Raw genomic sequence first — 22,837 nt, 5'->3', positions numbered from 1 at the left:
ACATTTATGCTGAAGTAATGAATGTATGCTTGGACCCCTCTTTTTAAAGTGGTCCCTCAGATTCAGGGTTGGTATGGCTGGGAGAAAAACCTACCTTCTTTTGTCACACTATGAAGTGACATTCTGTGTCCATGGGCACCACCTGGTCCCACTGTGCCTTCCTGGTGCACATGCTTTAGGCTCCACCTTGCCAATACCATGGGGATTTTGCAAAGTCCAGGTTTCTGTCTCCCGGGTGGTTTTCCTGCTGTCCCTCCCTCACACTGGAGGCCAGGCAGCCAAGAAAGGTCTGGGCTGTGACATGTTAATCCCTCAGCTAGTATCTTTGGGAAAGAGCAGTTACACTAGGAGAGAAAATGCTTTGATTTAGCAGAGGGAATGAGACATATTTGGCTGCTTACCCAGCTCCAAGGCCCTCTTTATAAAACCTCTGTCTGTCCCAGAGCTAGCCAAACACAACCACACTTTACATTTGCTGCAATTAACTCCATACATGCTCTCTAGTGAGCTTTGTGAGCCCTTTGCAGAGATACACGGCATCTCTTTTGCTTCTGCAGGCAAGGATCCAAGAGGCAGCAGTGGGATTATTAAGGGAAAGCTGCTGCCCACAACAAATGAGAGAGAGGAAGGGTGGGAAGCATGAATGAAGCGCTGCATAAAGCAGCTCAGAGTGAGTCAAGACGTATGGGCAGGTCTGAAATTCAGTGCCCTTTCTGCCCTTCTCCCTATCCATTCAGACATGCTGCTTGCTGACTCCATCAAACCTCTGCAGTTTCTCACAGGCCCTACAGCCTCCGGCATCACCCATCACTCCACACCTAGACACACATCTCAAGAAGCGATGAAGAGATAAGCAAACATGAAAATTAAGAACAACAGTGAGGGAAGAGATCTAGATTAACAGCACCTATCTGTGCTGGAGAGGAAAATCCAGCTGTGTCCCTGCTGGACAGAACAGACGTGCGGCAACATACTTATAAGGCCACCAGTGACGAGACATCCCTGACATTGTTTAATCCTCCCCACCCGCACACACTGCTGTTTTACCATGAGTAATGTACTCAGCACTGGAGCATTATGCTAAGCAGCCACAGCTTCTCTCAGCAAAAGCATGCAGCTGGGTCAGCAGAGATCAGAGGCTATGAGAAAATGCAGGCAGGCACGTTCCCCACCCCTGCTCTTCAGGGGAGGGGGGGCACGGGCCGGTTCCTTAAAGCAGCTCTAGGAGATTCTCCTTCCAGGCTGCCACCACCCTGTGCACCGCTGCGGTCAGACACTGCCCAGCCCAGGGCTCACCCAGGGGATTCTCAGCACAGAAAAGGGAAGGCATCAGACACGGCATGGAGAGGGCTGACCTCAGGAAGGCAATGCAAAACGTGGGTCAGACTCATGGCATTGCACAGGAGTAATGCTGGAGGCTGTGTATTCCCACAGCTCATTTTGTAATGTGCTCCGCATTAAAAAAAAAAAAAAAAAAAAAAAGGAAAAAAAAAAAAAAAAAGAAAAAGAACACAACCACAGAAGTATAAAGTTTTCTTACAAGGGCTCAAAACATTAATGAAAGCTGCTCATCAGTTGAGCCTTTCCTGATGGTTTATTTCATCCTCTAAATAAAACAACATGTGGTGTAATCAGCAACCATCCTAGATACTGTGTCATGGTCCAGAACTGCATCAATTGTTTATGCAGTTTAGGCCTCTCTCAATTTCCGTGTTTACAATGAAAAAAAAATCCTTCCCTGTTTATACTGAAAATAATTAAAAAAAAAAAATCCATTTGATGCAGTTATTTGGACGTAGCACCCTTAAAACCCAAAGCATTTTACAACCCCTGCCCAAGGGTGCCCCAGGGCCCAAGGGGGCGAGCATCCCTGCTGTGGTGTGGAGCACTCAGCAGTCCCATGGGGCAGGAGAACAGGTTGGGAACAGACAGATATCCATTTCCAAGTTATGTGTGAAAGAAAATGGAAACGGCTGGGGGAGCTGGCAGCCACCAGCTCCCAGCAGCTGCAGGGAGGCGAGCAGGGAAGTTTTGGTGCTCGGTTTAGCAGGTAGTGACATGGTGCCTGGCTGCCCTCGAGAGCGCAGGATGCTGCAGAGGAGATGGGGTGTTCCCAGCACCGTGAGCTGTGCCTGGCAGCCTAGATGCCTCAGGTATCTCGCGAGTCGCTGCCTGTCATACACATACACGATACCATGAGGCAAGCCGTCACACCCCCTCACGCAGGTTTTGGGCTGGCGCCACTCCCGTGTGTGTGTGTGACAGTGCCAAACCAAACCCGATGGCTTCGCACCCCAGGCTCGCAGTTCAGCTTCTGACTTCAGGCCATTGGGCCTGGTTTTAGCACTGAGTCACGTCTCCGGGTGTAAAGAACCAACATCTGGTTATCTCCCAGTTCTACACGTGCTATAAATGCAGAGCTTTTCAAACACCATGAGTAGACGGAATATCATTCTGAACATGGATGAATTCCTGTCACTGGGGTTGAAATCAGCAACAGGCATAATGTTGGGCGTTCAGATCTTTAAGGTATTTGCAGAACTGAATTGTCTTTAAACCACTTTTTCATTGGGAAAATGCTCAGTTTCATAACAAAATGTGGATACTGAAGTGCTCTGGCTTTGGCCAGTGCCACAGATTATGGCAGACATCACTCCTCAATGGGGCTGGGGATTCTTGGCCTGAAAAAGCATAAATCAAAACTCCCTTTTACCTGTATTTTGCGTCAGCCATAAAAGATCAACACACCACTAGCACAAAACATAAATTCAGCTCAAGAGCAAGGTTTATGGGACAGTTCCATGTGTATATTCAAGTGCAAACAGAAATCCAGTGTTTATCAACATAAAATGCAAACTAACAGGAAAGAGCTCGTATTACCTGAAGGACAGAGGGGGATGGGGTCTGTTATCTGTGCAGCTCTATCAGCTGTCTCCCCATGCAGCTGCTTGCTTCCCTGCCAGCCCCGCTGGTCTCACAGGAATTTAACTGGGAACTACCCCGTGCACAGGGCAGCTCCACCATCACCACCATCCTGTAGCATGTCAGTCCGCAGCACAGGCAGAACCTGGGAAAAGCTCTGCTCCATGGGCTCACTGCCGGTATCCCCCAAAGGGTTATAAAGGCAGTGGTCTTTCCTGCTCCCGCAAGGGAATCCAGCAGGCATTGTTCTTGGGTTCATTACACTGACCAACACAATGCTTGTTCCAAGCAAAGACTGAAATAAAATGTCCACCATAAACCTACTGTTTTTAAAAGAAACATAAGTCAAGAACACCTGTGAAGCATCCCTCTGAAAGAAAGTGGGGCTCCACTAGAAAGTCGCACACGGAGTGCTTGGGAAATCCCCACACTTGGCTCTCGCTGGGCAGACTGGTCCAACGCCGCTGGAACATTTGCACCAGAAGATGTTCCTGAAGTGTTTGAGCGTGAGGCAGTGCTGAACATGCAGTTCAAGTGGAAAGGGAGGTAGGGAAGCAATGAAAGACAAGACAAGAGCAGCTGTGGAAATACCATCATCTTTCATCTGCCACTCTTGTAAAATACAACGGGACAACCGCTGCTGGCAGGGAGCTCATGGCCAGGCTGCTCTGTTGGCTCCTGTGCTCATGGCACCACTGCTCCTCACCCCGCTTGGCCCTGAGATTGAAGCTCCAGGCTCCAACAATTCACATTTACATCTCACACAGTGCTGCCTCCCACCAGCAGGACCAGGATGAGCCCCCCTTGCGGCAGTCACAGGTTGCGAAGATAAAAGCCAGCGGTAAGGCGCTGCGGTACAATTGTGATGAGGGCCATAAATACCAAGACCAGCTGAACAGCTCACCCTGAGGGTCATCAGAGGCCAAATCTGAGCTCCTGGCAGGCAACACAGGCTGAACGTAGGCACCTTGGTTCAAAGAGAGGTGTGAGACACCCAGCTCAAGCCCATGACCGGATGGATCCGTCCCTCTGGGCATGCTTGCACCACGGCCCCACAACTTACATGCTGCAGCACAGAGCAAACATAGCATGGGGAGGGATGGCCACACCCTCCCTGCTCCGGGCAATGCTCTCATCACACTCCCCTCCCTCTCGTTCACCTCAGCTTGCCTCCCCACCTCACACTTTGGTGGGACCGAGGCCCTCACAACCCTTTTTTATGTGGTGAAGGGGGGAGCTCACTGAGAACTTTGTCACTGAGCCAAGGGGCGAAACCCAGCAGCCTTCAGAGTGAACCACAGGAAAGATTAATGGCTTGAAGGCTTGGAGGGTGAATTAACAATGTCAGAGGAGCTGCCAATTGTCAGCGTTTTCGTCACCAAAACCAGAAAGGCTATTTTATTACATTTCAGTCTCCAGGGTCACAACCAATTTCTCACGAGGCAGTTATTTTTGCCGCTTTGCTGATCTACATCCCTTGGTATGTGACCATGAGCACTGGCAAAGACAGCCATGGAGAGGAGGTAGGAGCAGCGAGGTGGGACTTCAGACATAGTGCTGCCTGAGAGTCTCTGGCTGGAAGGAAATGGCAGCAATTACCATAACAATGTACTAAATATCACTTCCCCTACGCTAAAGCTACTTTCATGTCCCAAACAAATGCTTTACAAGAATGTGGCGTTATGACTGCAATTGAAGGAGAACAGAGGGAAAATTAATAACAGCCCCCCTGCTGTGGGTCTGAGGCATTCACCAGCGCTACCATCCTGCAGCCCAACAGCAGGACAGCAGCAGGAGAGCCCAAGGAAGGAGACATTTAGAAAAATCACAAGTTTCACCACCCCATTTCCCTCGCCTCGGAGGGATTCATAGAATGCGGTGGCCTGGTCCCAGTTCTGCACTGCCTTCAAATTCCAAGGGCCCCAGGTGAGGAAGGGCCATGGGAAGTGGGATGTACTTGACGTTTCCATGACATCGGAGGGAGACCCGCGGGCAGCCCCGACGGGATGCTGAGCAGCGCACCCCACGTGAAGCAACGGGTGGCTTGGGGTGCGTTGTCCCCTCACAGGAAGAGACGGGCACGCTCGGCCCCACTTTTCTTGGGTGTGTGGCAAGCAGCTCGGGGCAGGACCCAGGTCTTTGCCAGGAGCACCACAGGACACGAGCACCTGCAGGTGGTGACACTGGGGTGCAGGTGGGAGCGGGGCAGCCACAAGGAGCCCTGAAGTTTTGCTGGCTGGAGCAGAGATGGGCAAGTTAAGTTACACCCCTGAAACCGTTTGGATGTGAAACTTTAACCGTCGTTTCCTAATTTTTCCTTAGGTGGGGGTAAGAAGGACTTGCAATAGAAGCAGGGAGAGGCACTTGCAGAGGTTAATGCGGCTCCTGTAAACAAAGGATCCTCCTGTAGCTATACAAGGCAAGTCAGAGCGGCCGGTCCCGCAGCGGGCACCGGCACGGGCACCGGCTGCCGCGGGCTTCTCCCAGATCGTCCAAAAAAAGATAAAAAGAAAAATGGAGAAGAAAAGGAAAAGACCCCCATACACACATGGCTGTGTGACCAACCCAGTCTCGGCACCGGCAGCCACCTGTCAGCCCCGGCTCGTCTCCCGCGGACCCGCTGCCGCTCCGTTCCGAGCCGAGCCGTGCCAGCCGCCAGGGGTCCCGGGCAGCCCCCGTCCCCCCCACTCCGCCCCGGCCCCGCCGAGCCCTACCCGAGAGATGGTGAGGGGCTGCTCGAAGTCCCGGCCGCCCACCAGGCGGAAACCCCAGGGCCCGGGGCCCTGCAGCACGATGCGGAGCGTCCCCATGTGCACCTCGCCGCCCAGCCCGGCACCACCGGCACGGCACGGCTCGGCTCGGCACGGCTCGGCTCGGCACGGCCCGCCCCCGGCCCGCCCCGGCCCGCCCCGGGCTCCCGGCCCCGCGGCCCCGGGCAGGAGGAGAAGGGCTGAGCCGTGGCCGGCCCCGGAGGCGGAGCGGCGGCCGCTGCCGGAGCCCCTGGGGCTGCCGCGGTGCGGAGCTGCTGGTGCCGGAGCTAAACCCCGAGGCACGACCCAGCCGCAGGCAAGAGTGCCCCGGTGCGGCACCTCCGGGGCAAGCGGGGCTTGTCCCGCCTCGGGGAGCTGCGGTGTTAACTCTGAAACCTAATGGTGGCGGGGGAGATGAATTTCACGGTTTCCCAAATGGAGGGACACGCCTCTGGGAGCTGGTGAGTGCGAGTGGAGCTGTCAAGGGGATTGCATTTTCACTAGTTTAGCTCTGATTAGTCTCTGCTTTAGGCAGAATGTTGCTTTAATTTATTTATTTCCCCTGGTACCCTTAAAGGTGGCATCACCAACAAAAGGAGGAATTCTTCACACAGGTCAGCAAGTGAGGCTGAGACACTTGCTAGGATTAATATCCAGGAGAGAGTGATCACGAGCAATCCCCCCCCCTTACAGACCTCAGTTACTGCCCTCAGCTTACTGCCGCCCACCACATCACGTGTAACGTCACGTACACACGCACGTACGCACACCACCTCCAGCAGGGGTCCAGCGCAGCGTGAGTGATTCAGTTCATCGTTCATTTAATGACTCAGTTCATTCAGCAGTGAAGCCACAACCTCAAGCACTTGAATTAAAAAGCTCTCCTATGAGCTGTACACAGAATTAACGGGCTGATCTAGCTGGAGCTACTACGAGCACAGGGGGTAAGGCCCGGACATGGAGGAGCAGCCAGCTGAGGAGTGGGTCTGCTGCCTGGGGGTTGCTGCCCCCAGCCCCTGCCTGCAGCGCTGCTGACACCAAAGGGTCTGGCAGGACTGCTGAGGTACAAAGCCAAGGGTGAGGTTTAGAAGCACCTTTTAGTAAGTACAAAATGACAAGATGCTCTACAAGTGGCACAGAAGAGTATCAAAGCAGCACACCTAGCCAGCACACCAGTGACCAGGCACAGGACCCTGGTGCAAGAGCCTGCCTCAGGTGGCAGATGCATGTTAAGGACACAGCCTTCCCATCAGCATTTCTAGACTTAATTTGCTTAATTATTAAGAAAAGCAGGATCTGGAGGTGCAGGATGCTAGGGAAGACCCGTGGCAGACATCTACTGCTCAGTATGGCCACAGCCACAGGGGGCATTGGTACAAAGTGCATTGCTACAGGAACAGCAGGAATAGGCTTTATTTAATAATTTGTACAAGAAACACAGTAGTAATTCAATACTTCCATTTATTAATCATCAAATAGTAATCCACTGCAATAAGAAACAAAAATCAACACAAGAATAAGTTGTGGGGTGTGTGTGTGCGCGCATGTGTGTGCGCAACTTAAAATGGCAAGAGCAAGAACAGAAATAAACCTTTACATGAGTAGGTTATATACAGTCAGTATCATCGTGTTAATTTGCTGGATAGATTCATTTGGTGTTATCCAATCTTAACAACAGGCCATATATATTGCTGCAAATAACTGGAGGACAAACCCAAAGCAGAAAAACAAACCCATAAATAAGATTCAGGATTAATGATATCTCCTGTAGAAAAAAACAAAACAGTGGTATTTTGTGTCATATTTGAAACCTTTTCATAGTGGATATTTTGTGCTAAAACTCTATGTGAACACACATGGAATTCCATCATTTAAATAAAAGTGGAAAAAATCCCAACCTTTCACAACTGCCTTTCTTTTCCTCCCTTCACTCAATGTGTTTAAATTATTTTTCTATACAAGGTAAGTACATTGTCTGTACAAAGTTAAATATACATATTTACAGTCAAACTTCTGAGACACCGAGTCTTCTCTTCCACTGACCTAGGCGGAAGACAAGCCTACTTGATTTTTAACCCAGGAGCATGGCTAATTTATCAAAACATATTGCAAGTCGTGCTAACAGTTAGTTGTAGTTACTCTTAATAAATCTGTATAAAAGCGTCAGCATAAAAATAGGCATTTTATATTATTAAATACGGCTTATGACAAAATAGCAATCTAACCCTTTGCTATTTGTATGGTAACTGTAGGAAGCAGAGTCTGAGAGAACTGGTTTTGTTTATGCTTTTTCTTTATAACAAAATGTCTATCAAAAGAGTATTCTTAGTGGGTTTACAGGCAAGCACACAGGCAAGCCATGTTTTTTTTTCCTCAAGGAAATACAAATCTCTATGACTGGTAATAACTGTTGGAAACACAGCTTTCCAAATGGATTAGACTTTTTTGTTTGACTAAGAGGCGGCCAAAATGTCTGTATTTATCGGCGATCTAGCATCAACCACCTACCTCCCACCCCCACCCCCAAAAAAAGGCACCCTCAACGGCACGTTGCTCAGATTTATCAACGCCATTAAGATTTAATGCCAGGAAAAAAGCAAAGTCTTCATCCCAAAGAGCATGCTTCAAATCCTCTAGGGCTATCAACAGGACAGGAGAAGCTGAGAAAGTGACCAGCCATCGGACTCAGAAGCAGGATTTGCTCTCACTGACGTTTTGTTTATTGGTTCTAGTCTTTGTGCAGACAAATTTCAAAACCAGGCCAATTTCTCTTTAGACAAGATGACTCAGTTTGTTTTGATGCACACAATACACTCGCACACACACACCCTGCACAAAAGAAAAAACCCTGCAGAAGTAGGTAATATGTTACGTATATGGAGGGGTTTGGGCTTTTTGCACATTTGCAGTATGTTTTGGCTGACCTCTCTGGATTAAACTACCAGTCCCAAACTCCTTTTCCACACAGAGCTCTGCAGTTAAACCATACTGACTATCCTCTGCCTGTGCTGGGTCTTAAGGTGCATGACATGAAGGAAAGGTTTTCGGTGGAAATGGAAGGCAGAGCAGAGTAAGTCTCCGGCAAGGCAGAAAGCCTGCCCTTCCTGAACCTTGCCAGTGAAAGGGAGCAGCTGCAAGGCTGTGTACTTTCCAAAAGCACTATCATATCTCAACACACAAACAAAACCTATACCATTTGCTTCCCTGAAGCCTTCTCAGAGGTAAAGTACTCCATACAAATTAAGATTATCACCAGAACTTTTGCTGGGGAGGGGAGAAGAATACACAAAGGCAGCACTGTAAACTAGAAACTGTCTCTTCTTCAGCAAACAAATCATACCCTGAATCAGTGGAAGCAGGGCTGCACATTCAACTCAATACTGTACCACATAACCACATCCTCCTAACACTTTGTCTCCTGTCTATTACATTCATAAATTGTCTCTTTCATTGCTGATTAAAAACACCATCTGGAAAACAACCCCATCTTTGTCACTGTGGGATCGCTGTTACTTTACAGGTACAGAAGCTTCACGTAGTTGCCTGGGAAGGTGCCGAATTGCCTTGTTCTCCTGGACGTACCTGCAGCAAAATAAAACACACGGAACCCAGAGTAAGACAGAGCCATGCAAGGAAGACTTAGGGGTTTACCAAGGTTGAGATGGCAGCCCTTTCTGCTTCCAGGCATTGCTTTCTAAAAATAAATAGGAGTCTGGGCCAAAGAGCCTTTTGGTATAGAAGAGATCAGAACTAGGTCTGCTAATAATCATCTTTGATTTTTCCTTTTAACAATGGATAAGGTGCTGGTGAAAACTTCTGGGCCTATAGGCTAGGAGCCAAACTCCTACCAGTTCAGATGAACTAATCTTCCTCAACAATAAAGGATGAGTCTAGATTTGCACTGCTCAGATGGACAGCACTGTCCAGACTTAGACTATTTGAAGATACAGGGCTAGATTTTGCTAAATATACATCTACAAATGAGGCTGGGTTTCCAGGGACTGCAACTCCCATACAAGTGTTCCCTCTGTCCCCTACTTGCCACTTTCTGTAACTTGTCACAGCTCCCTCAGCTTTGGAAAAGATACAGAAATCCAGCTTTCCTTGGTTCCCTCTGCTGCCCAGTTATATGTGTGAGCAAGGAGGATCAGGAGGAAAAGCGAAATCAAAAGCACAAAGAAGAAGATCTAGACAGCTAGCAAGGAAAACAAAGTTCCATCACCCTGCAGCTTAATTTTAACGTTCTTGGCGTGAAAAGATGAGAAACCACCAAAAAAGTTGAGTTGATTTTTTTCACCTTCTTTTGATTCTTCAAATGAAAGCATCTTCTAGATGCTCTGCAAAATCGCCCATCTGCATCTCAAAGAGCCCTGCTGCCTGGCAAGTGTCACACTCACCCACAAACCAGCCGTCATCACATTTCTCCATGACATCGACAATATCACCATCCCTCAGTTCCAGCTCATCATCGTTCTGAGGAGTGTAGCTGTAGAGGGCTTGGTAGCTAACTCTGAAACCAGAAAAATAGCACACATCAGCTGTTAGATTTTCCTGACATCCTTTCATTAAGAAATTTCTGGGCAAATTTGGTGGATGCTTGGGTCCCCTGGTGGTGGGGAGTGAAAATAAAGCTGATGTGAGACTTTCAATTCTGCATGAAAAGGCTGGGGGAAGTGAAGACTCATTTTAGGAGCCAATTTTCAGTGAACTTCAGTCGCCAGTGCACAGTGCAGGTTACTGCTCTCAAAACCAATGGCGAAACACACCATCGAGATTAATGGCAGCTTCAGGTTAAACCCAACAGAGACCACTGAAGATGTCAGACTCGGTCTCTCAGATCATTAAACCAACTACTCTTCCCTGGACCTAGCCAACAATGCATGAGGTGACGAGTGTTGGGACTGCTCACTGTGCTGTGAGAAGCTACGAAAAGGGGAGAACATAATGATTCATGCCATATGAGCCAGGTGTAGCTAGTGGATGCTAATTCACCTCCAGCTTCAGATACAAAGGCATTGAGAGATCTCTGTAAGCAGCATGAATCATTTGCCCAAAGGGGACCCAGTCTTGGATCATGAGGTCATTGCTTCAGGTGCGATACAGACACAAAGGTCCCAATTTTAGAATTCTCACTGTGATCATGTGGCTATTTTTGTTCTTCAGAGAAAAGCTGTCACTTTCCCATTATTTGAATGTAACCCCTGAGACGCTGAAGCTTTCACACCACCCCATCTTCACCACCAGTAAGAGACAAGGCTCCTGGAAGAGACAGGAGCCAAAAGGACTTACATGTCTCGTGGTGTATGACTTCTGTCAGGGCTGGCTCCTTGCTGCTGTGCTTGAGGTTGCTGAGAAATGATGAGAGATGGTTTATTGTCATTAGAGGTCACCTTGTGGCGAGAGTCAAGAGGCTGAGAAATAGTACTGCAGTAATGAACAGACTTTTCTGCAATGTTTATGATCTCATTGCAAACAGCTTCCTGCGTGGTAGGCAGCATTGACATCCAAGAACACCCAAAGAACAGTCAACAGGGGGAGGGAGGGGATAATATAGACAGGAAGAGATGGGACATTCCAGATGCAGTACATAAGTCCAGTTAAAAAAAAAAAAAGAAAAAAAAAAGAAAAAAGTTGTAGATCCAGGTAAACATCCAGGTAGTGGAGTGCAGAAGGGATCCAGGTGTAAGCATGGAAAAACAGGCAAGATACAGAAGAATTTGGCATTTAGTTTGAAGATTTGTAACAAATACATATACATATAGTTTAAAAAGCAGCAGCATAAGAGGTTGCAATTAGTTCTGCAGTGGCATCATTAAAAATGCTATGAAGTCAGTTCATGACCACAAGGTGGGTTCTCCATGCATTTGGCTTCATTTAGCTTATGTCCAGGGACTGGCAGCACAATTAGCCCAACTTCTCGTTGACTATGGCAGTTTTTCTAAGTGCTAAATTCCCCACTTTTGTTGCAAACAAAACAATGTAAATAGATAAAAATGTACCTACTTTGCAGCTAAAAATGGTGCTGGCATTTTATATTCTATTGAGATGTTTCTGCCTGGGTGAAGAGAGGCTAGGACTACACATCTGATTTAAACAGTGGCCTTACCACATAGCTCTTTTCAGACTCTGTGAGATCTGGTCCAGCTCTCAATGAATGGTGGGAAGGCTGTGTGATCACCAAGCAAATGATAAGGAAGACATTTTAGCAGATGTCATACTGGTCAGAATTAAAAATAAATAAATAAATGGTGTGCAGACAACAAAAGAAAATGAACAACTCCTCCCCTCCCCACCCCAACACCATTCTTTTTGGACAACAAGGTCTTTCGTTTAAACAAGATATTAGGGCTACAGTAATGCAGCACACAGGATGCTGCAAAGAGGAAGGTGACAGCGAAACAGAAGCTTAGAGCAGGGACTCAGAGGATGAGCTGGAAGACTATGGACACAGCTACAACCAGAAATGGTACACAGCATCATGTTGCATTCCTGTAGGGGTGAAAAACAGGGACAGAAGCATGTGCTTGAGTGCATCAAACTCGCTGAGAGGAATCTGCTGCTGGTTTTAGAAAAGTCCTCAGTGACCCTGACACAGGAGAGAACTTGCTTGCTTCTTGAAAAACAAACAAACAAACAAACAAAAACACTGAGAAATTCACACAGATATCCAGAGCCTAGTTTTGCATGCTTTTGTATATTCAAACACCTACTGAAAGCAAGGGGAATGCTGTACATGTGCTCTAGTAAATGCCTGAACTAGTGCAGTTCCAACAATCTGTGCAGTACTGATTAGCAAACCGGATCAGATAAGATACAGAACATTGCCTTCCTCTGTGATCATTTGAAATAATATTCAACCCAAACTCCAAATGCCTCAAATTTATGCTTTCCCTCCTCCTCTTTACTTCAACAGTACCCTTCAGTCATCCTGTGCTCTCAAAGATGTGGCTGCACCGCAGTCTTAGGGAAAGGCTTGCTTTCTTATCACATCCTGGCACTGAGCAGAAGCAGAGGATAAATAGGTTTTGTGACACCTTCAATGCAAGCACGCTCAGGGAGTTTGGATAAGCTCATCCCTGCCTATTTCCCTTTCTCAGAGCTCCTCTGAACCAATTCTCGGACCTCTAATACAATGGGCATGGTTCCAAAGAGAGTTGTCTCTTTTCTCAAGGACCATGACCCACTCCGAGCCAAGCCAACCCCACAACAACACCCCCTTAATCAACTGTGCTGCCTGGGGCTGGGATCTGGAATCACTGCCCTAAGACACAATGTCCTATTAGCATGCATATTTCTACAGAGAGAAAATAAAATTAATTTGGATGGGATAATTGCAGTGGAATTTGTTTTCAAAGCATTTACTGCGGAGCCTGAAATAATGACAGAATTTCTGGAAGTCATTTCTGCCTGTCTATCATCAGCCCTGAAAGGTTAACAGAATAATTATAAGTTTAAAATTAATGTTGCGCAGAGCAACTGAATATAGTACATCAAATTTGATGAGATCAGACCTAACCCAGGTGGTAAAATAGCTGGGAAAACCAATTTCCAGTCTGAGGTGAGAGGCAGCTGTAAGAACGATTTTTTAAACATTATTATTTCAGGAAAGTGCTTCCTTGCTCCTTACTAATACATTGACAGCTGGAATAGCTCCATGAGCTCCCTAAGACTGCATGGTCTGCTTCTCAGTGATTACTTGTGACCTCCCTGGCCAGCTTTTCTCTAAAAAGCATTAATAGCTCTGAATTAAATTAGTTATTTGAGAGCTAAAAAATTAGCACTACTTTCTAAATGTTCCATGGTACTGGCTTATATCTGAAATATCCACAGGCACAGTATACAAACATCAGTAACTTGGCCACGTTCCCTTTCCTGACACCTCGGAAGCACAAAACACAGAGGTTTCCCCCCCCCAAAAAAAGCTGAGCCAGTCCTGCAGCTGCTGCAGTTAAACTGAGGGCCCTGTGAGTGACAAAGCATTCGTGAAGCATCAGGACAACCCAAGTGCTACCCTCTTGGTCACACTAAGTGCTTTGTTAAGACTAAGCAGATGCCTAAGTGCCTCTGTCTTCAGACTACACAAATATGCAATACAGCCAGTTCTGAAGCACAGCTGGCCACTGTTTCCACCTCATAAGGAGTCTGAGAATGGATCTAAGGAGCACCACAGGTTTGTGGGAATACCAGAAAGATGTTCCATGTTAAGAGCCTAGAAAAGTCCCAAGGCAGGTGTTTACTGTTAGGAAGAAAGATTCTGGGGCTACTCAATAGTGCTTTCACCACGCTCCTACCAGAATCGAGTGTCATCAGTGTGTCTACCTGTTGCAGCTCTTGTTTATGTGTTGTCTTCCAATCCTTTTCTGGTGGGAGTTAAAAGGACGACATGAGCAAATAGAAAGCTAAGCAGAACAAACCAACAAGACAGACAGACAGAGGCAGACAAATTGGCATCCTTCAGAGACGGGCACACAGCAGCAGCGATGCTCCTGCACGTGGACAGAGAACCATGAGCAGGGAGGACTGCTCAGGAAAACTGCTGTGGTCAAACCCCATCTCCGGTGGGAGTGAGGGGAAAGCTGGCCCAAGAGCTCTCACAAAGGACGCTGAAAAGGCTGCAGTGCACAGCAGCCTGACCTAAAGGCTGTCAGAGTTCATGCAAGTACTCCTTGGCCCCAAGAGCAGGAGCTAAAGGCTGTGTCTACAGCAGAAAAATGAATCTCCTGTGCATATGAGGTACCAATGCCTGCTGCAGGATGTGCAGCTGTGGCTTAGATAACCAGCCTTGTGGTGCTGGACCAGTGCAGCAGCAGCAAACCACTGGGTGGGGGTAACAGCTTACTGTGTAGGCAGTGCTAAGTAATGAACATAGTGTAGCTGGTCTGTGTTGATGTCCGAGCAGGCCTGTTCTGCCCACTCCTCTCCTTTTTGCCAGCACAAAGTAAGTGAAATTACTCACTGCCCTGCCTGCCTCTGCACAAGCAGAATGGAGCAGGTTGTCCCCAGACAGAGAATCCTCACACTGCCAGGGCACAGCCAGGACCCTTGTCAAGCTTCTCATGACGACACAACCCTGCTTTCCCAATGTCTGCAATGGCTTGTTTCCACATTTACTAAATGCTCTTCACATTTGATTAAAATCAATGAAAAGACAACGGATTTTTGAGAAGGCCCCCAGGGGATTAGCAGCAGTTCTGCTGAAGGTATCAGCCTCTGTATGGGCCATGCAGGTGATGGGAAAGTCATTTGCACATATAAATCCCACTCCTGGTCCCTAAATAGCTGTAGGCTCAGAGCTGGCAAGGAGGCCAAGACTACTCACTGTCAAACAATTCTAACTTGACACTGACAATGGGCTGACTGTCAAGGCACAGAACATAAATTTTGGCTTGACTTCAACTCCAAAAAAAGGCCACGGAGTCCTGTTACATCCAGGTGTAACACCCAAAATAGAAGCGCATGCTAGCCAGCATGGGAAATGAGATGAGTAAAGGACACAGGGAAACTTCAGGGTTAAAACTGGATCTCTCTCTCAAAAAGCAATCACGAAAATAAGTATCATTGGCTACTCTTTCCCACACTCATTCTGCGTGAGCAACTGCATGATTCACTGATCAAGCCACGACTGCTGTCCCCAAACCTACTGCTCCAACCTCAGTCCATTTCTTGCTGATTCTGAGCATTTTGTTTCAAACATCGCCATCGTGTGGGAGCTGCATGGAAGCACTGACGAGTCACCAGGAGCAGAGGGCACTGCTCACTGCTGGAGCCGGGAAGAGCCACCACACAGAGCTGAGGCCGAGCTGGTTACAGCAGTGTCTGTGCACCTCTTTTAAAGATGACTGTGGCTCTCAGCAGTTGAGCTGAGAACCTCTGAGCTACCTGAGAGGGCTGGGACAGGTCCCCAGCACAGCTGATACCAACCTGAGCACGCCTTATCCCAGCTCTGAGACACTCAAACCATGAATCCTGATCTCATGTGGTTAAACAAAAGCTGAACCAAAGTACATTACACATTATTGTTTCTGCTAACAAAGCACCGATACTGCCTTGCAATGAAATCAAGCTGTAGGAATGCAAGGTCAGAACCTATTAGCAGCTGAAGAACTAAGAAGTCCTGAGTTAATCCTCTGAAGGAACAGAAAATCAGATCCTCAGCTGGTGCAAACTGGCAGAAACCCAATGACTTGTAGAGCTATGTGGGTTTGCACCAGCTGAAGATTTTGCCCATACCTGTCCTTCTGCACAGCCTGGAAATTGTTTAAAATTATTTTATTTTTATTTTAAAAATGAAAATGCTTACTTAAATGGCAGGATAAATATCTCATTTGTCAAATCATTGAATGGATAAACAAGCATATGACAAAACAATGTCATGGCATGGATACAACTCTAAGTAATGGAAGAGTAATCAGCAAAGATGATTACCTGTGGCTTATTGACTCTGTGTGTAAGTCTGGGAGGTGGCTGTGTTGTGACAGTAGAGGAAGAGAGGGCAGAGGAAGAGAGAGGAGCAGATGAAGAGAATGCTTTTGAGTCTGCAGTCTTTTGAAGAAAAGAAAAGTTGGTCAGCTTGGCACATGCACTCTTATCACAATTACTCCTAGTGATAAGAGCATTTGCTATGCAGTAAAATTTGATGCACACACAGCAAACTGAACTCCATGCAAGGGCAGGTGCAGTTTCCTAGTTGATTTGTCTGAACTCACCACCTCATTCTGTTTTAAACATGCAGGTTATGCCTGTAGAAAATGCTGCTAAAAATACATCCAGAAGATAAACAGCATAGTTTTTACGCAGCTTTCAATATGCTTCTGGTTATGATTCAAGCAGAAATCAAGCTATTTGTCCTAAGATTTCCCAGTGTGAAACGTGTCATCTTAGAAACCACAGTCCTTCATTATTTAACATCGGCCAGATAGGGCATGCCAAGGAGGCCATCACATTGCATTAAAGAAGCTACTTATAACACTATGATTTTGAGCTCTCCAAACTCCCACTCCTGTACAAGGGAGCATGGGGATGCTGTAATGTATTTTGGCTAGCTGAAGCCCACAATGGACACCAAGCCAACTGAGGGCTGCAAAGTAAGGCAGATCTATACCAAGACTGTGGGCAGAAGATGTAGAAAACTCTAGAGGGTTCCCCTGTGTTGCTTCTTCTAACACACCTAAATACTCTTGTGGGAAAATAACACTTGGTCTAATTCGCATTTGGGTCTGGACCACGTCACAGCATTTTGGATATGCAAATTTAATAAATTCCACTCAAAGCACAGATAAGAAGCAAGCCTCCCTGACTTAGTCTTGCACATCCAAAACTAAAGCTCACTAATCCACAGACTCCAGGATCAACCACCCTGTACTTCCACAGCAAGGGGTAGTTTTTGTGATTCCACAAGCCAGGCTGACATTTACAAGAAGTTTCAGTGCTTGCATTTAGGGGGAAGAAATAAATGCCATTACCAAAGATGGTCCATTGCACACTGGAAAATCTTTGAATATCAAATAATTGCCTGTATTCTATGTGGTGAGTTACAGGGGCATGAGGTCTGTGTGATACTTGCATCCAACCCAGGCTGGATGGGGCTTGAGCAACCTGATTTAGTGGGAGGTGTCCCTGCCATGGCAGGGGGGCTGGAACTAGACGATGTTTAAGGTCCCTTCCAACCCAAACCATTCTGTGATTCTATGATCTGATGCATCTGATAACAGCCACTGTCTGGGACAGTCACCTGGTTGTACACGACCAACTGAGTCAGTCCTGTGCTATTATCTGTTCTAGAATAATTCTCACTACATGGCTCCTGAGCCCTGTTCTAAAAGTTTTTGACCTGCTGTCCAGTAAATGCCACTGGTGAATCCTGGATGAAGGTCTTATGGTCACCAACAGGACACGTGGCAGCCACTGGCTGTGTGTGGCTAGCAGAGCAGCACAAACCCCAACACACCAGTAACATCAGGGATTCAGAGCAGTGCACACACATGCAGGAAAAGTACCTTCTTTTCCCCGCTTTGAAACTTTCCCAGATCACCTTTCCTCATGCCTCTTTCCTCTGCTTTACCTCCCTGCACAATAGCCATTAGCTCCTGACACAACTGGTTGTCCTCAGAGGAACTCAGAGGTCTCTTTTCTGGGCTCACACGCATGTCTAGCTGGGACGGTTTCAGGCAGCGCTCAACAGAGATCTTGGGCCCAGCATAGGAACCCTGCTCGGGGTTGCTGCTGCCCTCTCTGGTCTTCTGGAGCCAGGCTTGGCTGCCAGGGGTACCTCGCTGCTCTGCGAGGATGCTTTCAGGGCTCCCACCTGCCCAGCGAGGGGAGTTAGAGTAGCTCATGCCAGGAGACGGGGAGCCAACAAACTTTTCTTCGCTCTGCGGAGTGGCCTGATAGGAACTGCGAGCGGAGGACTGAGGCCTGGATGAATGAGAGGGCAATGGGGATTTAATGGACCTGGGAGTCGAGGAGCCCGAGAGATGAGAGTGGTGGAGGCTGACCGAGGGGGAAGGGCTGGCTGCAGCAGAAGGCGCGAGAGAGTCAGTGTAAGGGAGGGAGGCTTCAGGCGGAGGAGGCAATGGAGGAGTTATGGCAGGAGTGGTGCTAGGAGACACTCCCACGGTCAGAGCAATCCACTCGGATGTGACCGCCTGCACCTCTGGAGATAAGGCGCGGCGTGCGAAAGGCAAAGGCGGAGGAGTTGGTGTATGGAGCAGCTCAGAGCTGGGAGACTTGAAGGAGACAAAAGCAGAAGAGAAAAAGAAAGAAATGAACAAAAATAAGAAAGGAAAATACAAAGCAACCGAGCAAAAGTAAAAGGAGAGTGAGCGAGCATGGAAAGGAGCAGATCTGTGACTAAGCATGTGCATAAATTTTCCATGGACAGGCGCACCCTGTCAGAGAACGTGCTGTGCACAGCTACCCCAACCATGGAGTCCAGTCCTCATCTGTGTTCCTAATACATTTCCCCAGTCTTTGCCAGTATTCCAGACATAAAATGCCTTGTGGAAGACCTTATACTTCTTACCGTATGCCGTAAGTCCCTCAGGGAGCAGTTGAAGCCACCATCCGGGATAGCAACATAGCGTTTGACTGGCCTGGCAGTAATACCTGGGACTTCAGCAGCTCACATTATGAAACCAGTCAGAATTCATTGCTGCAATGAATTTTGACTTTATCCAACCCTACAATCAGTAATGCCTGCTCCTCAATAAAATTGCATTGCTGAAGCTGTGAAGGAGAAACGATCAAAAAAACCAGCTATGGCTATTTGGGCTCTGGATGATTAAAGTCCTATGTTTATAAAGGTAGAGCACAGGACCAAATTCTGCTCTAGTCTGTTACTATCAGCAACATCAGTGAGATCAACTACTTTAGCACTGATTAGATAGTTTCTCAGTCCTTTGCCAAGTTAGGCAGAAAAGTAAGGAAGAGATCTGCTTTACTAAAAAGAGTAGCAAAGGAAACCAAAGAAAGTTGGTTACAATCCCTTCCACCAAAGGGAGAAGAGCTTGCAGAGAGCTGGTGGCAGACAGGCCACAGCTACAGAGAGACTGCCAAGCTCAAATGGAAAAATGCATCTGGGGACCACTTTCACAGGGAACCCCAAAGAAGCAACAAGCCCCTCCTCTTTACACAGTGGCTAAGAATAAAAGCACTCCTTTTAGGGACGATCCAAACAGACTCCAGGCTTGAGTCCTGACAGTCTTTCCCATCTGTCCTGTTCAGTACATCCCCTCCTCCTGATCCCAATTCTCCACTTTCATTCCTTGCAGTCTTGACCTCAGAACAGCCTTACTTCAGTCCCGAGTGAGAGAATGGGTGCACCAGAACCTCACAGCCACATCCTCGACATGTATGCTGACCTTCAAAAGCATGAGTATTTGCAGAATGAGAGCAAAACAAAGGGATTTAGAGACTCACTGCCTCCCTGACACATTTTCCATGGCAAACGTTCTGGGATTCCCACATTCCCCATGCAGTAATCTGCTCCCATTTTGATTTCTAGTTTGAACTGTAGTATGGTTTATAGTGAATTCATGAGAGATCCCAGAGAGGTCCACTCGCTAAACTTGAGCTCATTTACAAACAGTTGCAAATACTACAGGACACCCTCATGACCCTGTCTCCTAAAACCTTGGTCCTGACCTGAACATTTTGTAGTAAAGGTATGGCATGATTCAAGCCAACTGGGATCAACAGTAATGGCTCCTATGGAATGTAACAGTCCATGATAATGCTCTTTTAATAATCATAATAAAAAATCCACTCATCACAGTGGAGGTCTGTAAACACCCACTCAGGAGAGGTTGGATCACCAGTTCATTCCATCTTTGGCAGTGAAATTTATTCAGATGGCTATTAACCATAGCCCTTTCGCCCTGGCTTGAATTCAAGCTACAGATCAGAGAAGAAAAGCTGAGTCTCCAAATCCCCAAATTACTCATTCATTAACCTTTCTGGTAAATGAAACATCACCTTTTCCTGCAGTTCCAGCATACTGCAGGGAGCACAAGGGCTTTACTGTGCAGATTACTAGTATTAGCTAGATCTTTTCCCACCTATTGTTTCCTGCACAACAATGGCAACATCCCTCTGTTCCTCAAGGTGCAGTAACTGGCTGCAGCCAGCCCAAATACCTGTGGTGAAGCTGTCATGCTGCGGTTAGGAGAGAGGGACATAGGTGGGTCTGGATAATCAATGGCATTCTTGACCACTGGCCGTTTGAGTACTTCCACGTAAGTGACAGGGAAGATGCCTTGGCGATTGGTGCCAGAGATTCTTCCTTCATACCAATTCTCATCCACTCGTCGAATCAATGTGATCCTTTCACCCTATTGAAAAAATGGCAATGTAGTTCTGACTTCAACATATTAACATATGATCATTCCAAAGCGTATTACACTTTTAAATTTGCTGCAGATAATTTAAAATAATCTGTGGCTCTCGGCCTCCCTTATTCCCAAATTAAGCAGTCCTTACACTAACCTCTGGGTAGGAATGGTACTTTTCAGTTCAGAGAAGGAGATGCAGATCTTCTGGTGCTCTTTCATGCTGCCTACAGACTCAGTTACACTTACCTCATGTTTTCAAGTCTATATGTACTAAAGCCAGGTAAAAAAAAATGAATGACTGTGAGACCTCTAGGGGTATGAAGTGTACAGGGAGTATGCACCAGGCTGCAGTTTAAGCTAGGTGTCTCTATGATCTCTCATGTTTTGCTGACAAATGAAGTGACTTTCAGACCCTTAATATAAACTACAAGTGCCACTTTCACTTGTAATGACAAGAAGGCTGACAAGATCTAAATTGATCATCAAAAAAACTTGAGTTGGTTGAGAGATTAAATAGCATTTCTTTGTAAATATGCCTGACTGCTCTGAACAGCCATTACACCACCCAATTCCTATTCTCTGACTCTGCAATCAAATGTAGGCAGTCACTCCAGCACCACAGAACTTTGCCTGCCTGTGCTTAACAACGTAGCTTGTAGAATGAGAGAAGGGGAAAACAGCTTTCTTCTTGTCAAATCACCATTTTCATATGGCTGTATGCATCTCCACTGGGGAGGATCAGACCACTAAAGACTTAATCTTACTGTAGTTTTCATTTGGAAACTGCAAGTTAGTAGCATAAAAAAACTTTTGTCTGCGTTCAGTTCAATAGCACAACAGAAGTCCCACCTTTCTGAAGGACATTTCCACTTGGGTGTCCCCATTGAAGTTGAACTTCGCAATAGCATCTCCATATTCCAATACTTGCAATGGTGATGGCTTTTTGGGCTGAGCTTTCTCAGCTGGTGGAAGGAGCTAGAATGAACAAACAAAATCAAGTGAGTCACATGCAAAAAGTTCATGAAGTTCTCCAGTGGTCACTGGAGAAAGGGAGTGAGAAAAGAGAACATTTCCAGCTACCTCTATGTATGATCGTGGGAAGATGCCAACTCTGCCATGGTGTTCACCTTCATACCAGTTCTGGTCAATCTGCTTGTAAATGTAAACAATATCTCCTTTTTGCAGAGGAAGTTCCCTGTTAACAGCACAAGCACTCCATCAGAATATCACCAGAGATCAGATGTGTTACCTGTCCAGCAACTCGTAGGTACCATGATCTGCATCAGCCCTATTGATATATCACACTCCAACCAAGGTGAAAGCTATAGGTTGAGAATTATTATCCTGTTCACACCACGATGTGCAGGGACTCTCTTGTTCTTTGGGATCGTGTCAAAAAAGCAGACCTACGAGGGCCCTACTGACCACACACCCTCTCAGCAGGACTGGGGTCAAACTCAAGCAACAGATGCCACTGACTGGCTTCTGTGTTGCATATGGAAGGACTGAAAGTTGTGCTCAATTCCTGTTTTGAAAATAGGCATTACACAAGAGCCTTCGAAAAGGACACAATTTTAATGGAAACTAGTTTGCTGATTAGATGACCTCTCTCACACACAAACGTTGATCCTGTAAATATTATGCTTATGGTCAGCCAGTGGTTGTACAACCACTGACCTCACCTGGCCTAAAAACTGGGATTTCAGCCCAGAGTCTTCAGTGCTAAAATTACCAATGTCTGCACCTTGAGGAACAACCACTGTGGGAAGCTTGTACTAGGCTTATAAACCTACTACATGGGTCCTCACAAGAAAACCCAGCCTTTCTTAAAATGATTTTCACAGGTTCTGCTTTATTTTTGTCTGGTTCTCTGGTATGTTCTCCTCTAGGGATACAACAGTTAATCCTTACATTTGCTTCAGTTTTATTACAGGTCCTGGGGAGATGCTGTGTAAATCATTACAAATCATCACCTACAGAACATATAACAAAACCATCCCAGGGCATTAGCACCTGAGAAGGAAACCGGCTGCTCCTTCACTGAAACCTGCTTTTCTTTCTTCCCTCCTTAGCCATGTTAAAACGAGAGACTCTCCAGGTTCACGAAAAGGCAAATGCTTTTCATACTTTTATTTTCACAGCAGCATTCCCTTCCCTCCATAAACTCCCTGCGCGCGCCGGGGGCGCGCCCGCCCAAAAAAAAAAAAAAATGTAAGGTTCCTGTTCTTGTTTGATTCATCACAAGGTCCACAACAGGGTTTGAAGGTACAATGCCACTAGAAACATCTGCTGGTATATCCACAGATAGCAGGTGAGCAGTGACCAGTCTGTACCCTT

The 22,837-nt window shown here is 46.9% G+C and overlaps 2 protein-coding genes across 51 annotated transcripts in view; both read right to left on the bottom strand.

Annotated features, from left to right (window-relative positions):
• PDLIM1 (PDZ and LIM domain 1) overlaps positions 1-5,834 on the bottom strand; it is a 39,899-nt gene extending 34,065 nt beyond the window's left edge. Inside the window, exon 1 of the mRNA XM_035330567.1 lies at positions 5,637-5,834. Coding sequence (XP_035186458.1) covers positions 5,637-5,732 — 96 coding nt within the window. The 5' untranslated portion in view covers positions 5,733-5,834. The remainder of the gene's footprint in view (positions 1-5,636) is intronic.
• Positions 5,835-7,116: 1,282 nt separating this feature from the next.
• The window catches only part of SORBS1 (sorbin and SH3 domain containing 1), a 163,853-nt gene continuing 148,132 nt past the window's right edge, over positions 7,117-22,837 (bottom strand). For 33 of the 50 annotated variants that reach the window (XM_035330503.1, XM_035330502.1, XM_035330504.1 and 30 more), the window contains 9 exons: positions 21,581-21,695; positions 21,350-21,475; positions 20,306-20,500; positions 17,669-18,397; positions 16,098-16,214; positions 11,779-11,838; positions 10,962-11,152; positions 10,070-10,182; positions 7,117-9,254 (listed from right to left, as the gene is read on the bottom strand). In XM_035330503.1, coding sequence (XP_035186394.1) covers positions 9,187-9,254; positions 10,070-10,182; positions 10,962-11,152; positions 11,779-11,838; positions 16,098-16,214; positions 17,669-18,397; positions 20,306-20,500; positions 21,350-21,475; positions 21,581-21,695 — 1,714 coding nt within the window. In that variant the 3' untranslated portion in view covers positions 7,117-9,186. The remainder of the gene's footprint in view (positions 9,255-10,069; positions 10,183-10,961; positions 11,153-11,778; positions 11,839-16,097; positions 16,215-17,668; positions 18,398-20,305; positions 20,501-21,349; positions 21,476-21,580; positions 21,696-22,837) is intronic. The other 17 variants (XM_035330533.1, XM_035330541.1, XM_035330548.1 and 14 more) reach the window with 10 other exon arrangements.

Source organism: Oxyura jamaicensis, chromosome 6 (assembly GCF_011077185.1).
Source record: "Oxyura jamaicensis isolate SHBP4307 breed ruddy duck chromosome 6, BPBGC_Ojam_1.0, whole genome shotgun sequence".
Lineage (NCBI taxonomy): Eukaryota > Metazoa > Chordata > Aves > Anseriformes > Anatidae > Oxyura > Oxyura jamaicensis.
Note: the sequence above shows the minus strand (reverse complement) of the source record. Positions and strands in the feature narration are given on the sequence as shown.